This window comes from Lucilia sericata, unplaced genomic scaffold, assembly GCF_015586225.1.
Source record: "Lucilia sericata isolate MDLA Ls3-8-SP2 unplaced genomic scaffold, ASM1558622v1 Contig000516F_arrow, whole genome shotgun sequence".
NCBI lineage: Eukaryota > Metazoa > Arthropoda > Insecta > Diptera > Calliphoridae > Lucilia > Lucilia sericata.
Genome location: NW_023994529.1, coordinates 121611 through 128388, shown reverse-complemented (window position 1 = coordinate 128388; position 6778 = coordinate 121611). Strand labels below are relative to the sequence as shown.

The following is a 6778-nucleotide window of genomic DNA, read 5'->3' as shown; positions in this document are numbered from 1 at the left end:
CTAAATTTCAAATTTTTCATTCCTTCGAAGAAAAATCATATTTTTCCAGATAAATCGAATAATTTTTATACGAATAACAACTCTATCAATTAGGCTGTTTGGAATCGTTAAACTTCGAATTGTTAAAAATCCATAGTATGGTGAATAATATACGATAATATTATTTCCACCATTAATTCGTACATCACTTTTGATCAGTTTATTTGAATTGTCTTTCAATTCCTTGTCTGTCCGCAATGCTTCCTTGATGTGATTTGATAATAGTGAAGATTCAAAAGGATTTGTTGATTCACTATTTGGTTTTTGTGGAGTTTGCTCTAAATTTTGTTGTTTTTTTATTTCGATTTGCAAATTATCTTCTAATTTCTTAAGATTCTTTTGTAAATTATCATTTTGTTTTATTAAATTATTTATTTCTTCTCGAGATTGTTGTAATTGTTGTTGATATCTCTGTTGCAAATCTTTTTGCTTCTGCAATTCTTTTTGTATTTCTACCTTTTGTTTATTCACTTCTTGTAAATTTTCTTCTAGTTTTTGTCGAATTTCAGTTTCTTTTTTATGTTCACATATGAAACCACCTCTCGTTATGCACGAATCATCACTCCAACGCCAATTTTCTTTCATCTCCAATTCCACACAAAATTCATTATTGTAATAGTAATCTGGATTATCACCATACCAGTCGGTGTATGTAAAATATTCACCAGTTGATAACCATGCGAATCGTCTATTTGGAAATCGATCTAGAATACCACCAATCCAAAGAAAACTTCCTTCAATATTATACCGATTTTGCACGTGTTTGATCAATCTATACACTTCCAAGTTTTTCGTTTGTGTATTTAACTCTACCAAAGTCATACCCATTTGAGTGCAGTAAATTTGACCTTCAAACCACGAGTACTTGAAATAAATTATACAATTTTAATTATTTTTCTATTGATATTTATATTGATTTATTACCTTGCGTTCAAAATCTATATAATATGTTTTATTCGCATCTGAAGTATACAGATGACCATAGGCAGAAATGTGAAAAATGTAAAAAATTAAGAACTTAGCGATCACTATAAAGTATATCGCAGTAGACATTTTGCTTGTTTCTTCTTATGCTGATTATTAACAATTAATTGTTTTAAGTAAAATTTTTTAGCTTATATTCGTTCACAGCTTGCATTTTAACCCTTTCACCCCCAAAGTTGCTTGTAAGTATTGCACAGTGGTATAGAAATAAAAGAAAGAGAGAAATAATTGTGTAACTTCTGAACGGTTTGTCGGTTTATGCGTAAAGAGGAAGTGTTATCAAGTTTAAGTTTTGAATTTGGACCTCATGTGCCCACCAGGGACGATGTCACTGGTACGAAAATATGACGCCTCGGGTATGTTAAATTTTTAAAACGATCCTATTTCTTCGTTTGTGTTCCGATCTCAATATGTAGAAACTCTTCATTATTTGAATCGGCCAAACCATTTAGAAGTTACAGAATTATATTCCTCATTCTTTTATTTCAATACCACTGTGCATTGGTGATAAAATATGAACAAGCAAAATTTTATATTTCGTTTTTACTTACTTTAATCGCTGTATTGCAGGGTTGGGGGTAATGACTACATTTTCAATTACAATTACATATGAAGTAATTGTAATTGAAGCTTTACCAATTACAATTACTTGTAATTGAAGTTTTTCCAATTACAATTATTTTTAATTGTAATTGAAGTTTTTCCAATTACACATGGTATCGTAGACGAAGCCTGTTGAAAATGGTTTACATCGGTCCATTATTTCACCTAGCCCCCATACAACTGAACCCGCCGAATAGGGCTTTTAAGTTCATAATTATGTTTAATATACTCATATCTCGACAAAAAGCTGCAAAAACCAAGTTGTATACAAGACTTGATGACCCTCACGAATTCCTTAATAATAGGTTCTCATATGACCCTAACCCCTATGAAAAGCCCCCATCAAAATTTCACTTAAATGTCCACAATTTTATTCAACAATAAACGGATTAAGTATGTATATCTAAGGCAAGGTACAATTCAACTTAAATGCTTTATTATGGCAACTAAATCGCCCGACTATAATTTCTTACTTGTTTTTCATTTGCATACAAGCGATTTCGTCTCCCAAAATCCTTTACTATGATACTAAATTTGCATATATGTGAAAAAATCATAAAAACCTTTAAAAAGGACCTTTTTACCCTTTGATCCAGCTCACCAAATATTGACATCAGGACAAAAATTTTGAGAAATGGTTTCTTAGAATGAATCAAATTTTCATTTTAGGTAGGAACATCAGCAACTTCCATTTTGGGGCTACCCTAATGTACATATATTCTGCATGATTATTAGATTCAAAGACGATCTATAGATAAATCGGAGTACGCCACCAAATAATACGACCCAAAATTAAAGTTTACGTGTATCGGCGTCTATTTTCACATACATACTTTCAATATATTTTTTACCATTCCACAGTACGCCAGAACAGTGTTGCCAGAAAAATTTTGACTTATGTCCCCAATCTTCAGCTTGAAGTCCCCAAATAATCCCCATTTTTAAGTTGAAATCCCCATAGTTTTCCCCAATTTCTTTCATGAAAAACTGACATGTTCGTCACAAGTATTCTCCATTGATAGGCACTGCACAGTGGGGTCTCCCCGAACAAATCTTGGCATTAACTAAACTACAAAGTTTTGATACAAGTGATTGGTAGCGTTAGAAAGGGGAGAGCTTCTAGATTTGAAATATTAAAAAAGAACTTTGAACTTAGTGCAAATTTTCGCAAAAAATACACTATGTATTCTCATATTTTTTGGATCATTAGCGCTAAAAATTACTAATAATTCCAGCAAATACTTGGTAATGACTTTCAGTTGTAACCACTTACCTATTAACATAGTTTTCAATGACTAATATATATAGTCCTGTTTACATAGAAGTAGTCTAATAACGTCTTATTAATAATGTGATATATAACTACTTTTTAATTCATTTGTCATCTTCTTCGTGAAGCTATCGGAGCTGTATAAATTTGTTCATACAATTTAAATTGACTTATTTTTCTAATTACTTGTAAGCGATTGTGGTAAGTACTTGCACAGTCAAGTACAAAATCTCTGTGAATTTTTATTTAATTTTTCTTTCAAAAAAGCTATATATATATGGTAAAAACGTATGAAAAAGTCTTTGAAATGTTTAGTGAAATCAATTTTAGTTACTCGTTAACTATTGGAGAATTATTTAAATCAATTAATTTTGTGTTTAATAATTCGATTTTTTTAAATAAAATACAAATGTTTTAACATTTTTGTTTTATGGAGTGTTAGAAAAATAAATAAAAAATGCCATAGAGGCAAAAAATATAGATGTGGTGATATTAAGAACACATTATAGTATCTTACATATGTATATGGTTGCCGAGGGGCCATCAGCGGCCAAATAGTACCTTTTTTCCTTTAAAAATGGCAAAAAAACATAAATATATATATGAAAAGTGGCATTTTAATAAGTAATGAGTAATTGAATCCTATTTTGTAATGGTTATTTAAAATATAATTTTTCATACACAACAACATTATATTTGGACTGAAAATTAAAATTTTAAGAAAATTTATGGAATGGTAGTTTTTTATATAAAAAAGGTAAAGGTATTAATTAAAAAAAAAAAACAATATGAAAAATTATATATAAAAAACCGAAACTTTGATGCACAGCCTAAAGGCCTACAAAAGGAAAATCGAAAAACTAATTATAGCGTTATATAGAACAAAGTCTTGGCTTTTAAGATACGCTATATTTTTTGCAAAAAAATAATTTTTAAATATTGACTTTTTGCCAAGTTTACTTAAAGGAGACCCCAATGTGCACTGTTTGCTTTTAAAAATGGGCAGTATCGGACTTCGATTTTTACATAGCCCTCACACATATATTAATTATGAAGCAATCGTGGTAAAATTTTACACAAGTTAGGTTTATGTACACAGAAAAAAATAATACATAGCTGGAATGAATTTTGTAATAAATAGTATGAATCGAACATGACTTTTTTTCCCAAACCATTTTCATTCAGAATATTAAGAGTTCATAAAATGTATGAATTTCAACATGACAGAATTTTTTTGGCTTTTACTTATTTTCTATGATATTCTTAAAAAATTGCAAAAAAAGTCCATTATCTACAAATCTGTTTCCATATCTTGTAAATAGTGATCCTATATTAGCAAATTTTGTATGATAATTAAATAGAAATGTTGAAAAACAAAATCTGAAATAAGAAAACATCAGCAAACATAGTTAAACATCCATTCTTCATCAAATCCCGCAAATTACGTGCACATCCCATCGATTTCAATCTAAAAATCATAAAGAAATAAAAAATTTTCCAAAGAAAATTTCAAACATTTTTTAACAAATAGAAAAATAAAAATTAAATTTGAAATATTTTAAGTCAAGGCTTGAAAGGCTTGAAAGCAGTTCATAATATTTATGCTGAAACTTTTTTCTGTGTACCAAGAAATTATGCTGTAAGAATGGTAATCATTGGGCCACAGTTAGCCCCCATCAGGGTTGGCAAAGTTGGCACAATTGTACTTTTTGGTACAATTCGATGCTTAAAAGTACAATGGTAGTACACCAATCACTCATCTGAGATTTTGTCAGCATCTCTGCTAAAAGTTGAAATTTTCGAAAAATTTAGTAGACTCTTCTAATACAATAAAACTATATATTTTAATTTTTGCTAATTGATATGAGTTCCTTTTTGTATGAAAAAATAATAAATTAGCAAAATTATAAAATTATTGTTTTTGAAAGTAGTATGAGTCCATTCAAATGTGAAAAAATCTAGTATTTCCGCAATATCTATTAAAGTTTTATGCAATATAAAAATTTTTATTGCATTTTAGACCAAATACATGTAAAATAGCTTTACACAGATCAGACTAATTTTCTATGGAAAATTTTATGCTGAATATCTTGGGAGCAGATATAACATCCCTCACGCACACTGATTGGAACATTTTAAAGAACTCCATCTAGAAACAGAGTTTCTGTACTTCGGATAAGGAGAGCTCAACAGGTACTATAGTGACCTAAGAGTATTTCTTAGGATTTGATGTATTATACATCCTCCTCTCAACCTAACCTATGTATAGCTTGAAATGTTTTTGTTTCGATTAAGGACACTCCCACTTTAATATTAATTTAGTAAAATAATTATGATTTGGTACAATTAGAAGCAAAAATGTACTATTTTTCACGCAATTTTGTAAAATTTTAAAATGTAATTTGCTATCCCTGGCCCCCATATAAATCCCTTCAGAAAATAACTTTAACCCTTTATAGTCCAAGAGCTGAAATCTTTTTGATTTTTTGTGACATGATAGAATTCGGTAAATAGTAAAATACGTTTTACTCAGAAATTTAAAATTTTTTGTTATTAGCGTTTTATTAATGATTTTTTGATTGATTTTAAAATCGATTTTTATGATACAAGAAATTTTAAATTGTTTATTTTTTTTAATTAATAATAAATTTACACAAAATTGTCTACAAAATCTTATAAAAACAACGAAACTTTTTTTCCCCTTTTATAAAATTTTTAAAAATCGAAATTATCTTACCAATTTAGCTTGAACACAAAATTTAACTTTTTATCAAAACTGAAAATTCAATTTAGCATAAGTGAATAGTTTTGCCACATATCATGTTAAAATACATACATACTTACATACAAAACAGTTAAGTGGAATCTCATGAATGTGCTTCACTAATTTGATTCGAAAATAAGTGCCTAGGACCTATTTTAGAGTCAATTTTTGGGTTTGTTACAGAAATGTTACACGCTATAAAGGCTTAAGTTCATGATTGGCTTCAAAAAGCCTGTATAAGAACGATATTCTACACAAACAATTGTTATATGAATCAAAATCTCTCTACCAAATTTCATGTGGGTCAGTCCATAATTGACCGAACACCCCATATTACCTCTCTTACAACAAATCGGTTTACTGTAGTGAATCGTTCAAAAATTAATGTACTATAAGATTTAACAAAAATGATATGAAACTAATAATTCTTTCAAATTGTGTAAACCTCGGTACATAATTAATGGACTTATTCCGAAAATCTCCCTGATGTTCATATTAATATCAATATATCGACACCCTATATTCAAAAAGTGCTAACTCAATCTTGGGCCAAAGTGAGTTTTTGATGGCAAATGATTCCTCAATACATTTTCCACGTCTGGTATAAATTTGGGATCAAAATATTAACTTTTGTGCTTTTTGTATCTGTTTTGTCTACTACACAAAGTAGAATATTTTTTTAAGAAAATAAGTGCTATCTCCCATAGTAATTTTACAACATTTTTTGAAAGATTAATTTTATTAAATATTTATCTCCGCTATTATAAAATATGACATACTGAACAGGAATCTGTTTAATAAATTGGAATTCAATATTTAGTTTCGGAAATATAGTCATTTTTATTTTACCAATAAATGTTTCAATTTTAAAATTTTCCTTTGAACAAAATGTGCTAACTAAAGATAAATCCTTGAAAAACACAAAATGTATTAATTTGTATATAATTATAAATTGGTAAGATTATTATAAACATATTATGGAAAGAAAGTTATTAATTTGTTCAACATTATACAAATTAAACAGTTTTTTTCCTCTCCTGAAAACTAGACATTTTTGAATTAGCACTTTTTGAATATAGTGTCTCGATATGTGTAATTTTAAAAATTTTCGAACATGA

At 28.5% G+C, this 6778-nt stretch overlaps 1 protein-coding gene across 1 annotated transcript; it reads right to left on the bottom strand.

Annotated features, from left to right (window-relative positions):
• LOC119605758 (lectin subunit alpha-like) lies at positions 1–1104 on the bottom strand. Its single transcript, XM_037959045.1, has 2 exons — positions 964–1104; positions 1–903 (listed from the first exon to the last, which is right to left on the bottom strand). The coding sequence occupies exons 1-2, from the start codon at positions 1090–1092 to the stop codon at positions 1–3; spliced, it is 1032 nt and encodes a 343-aa protein (XP_037814973.1). The 5' UTR covers positions 1093–1104.
• Positions 1105–6778: the final 5674 nt, after the last annotated feature.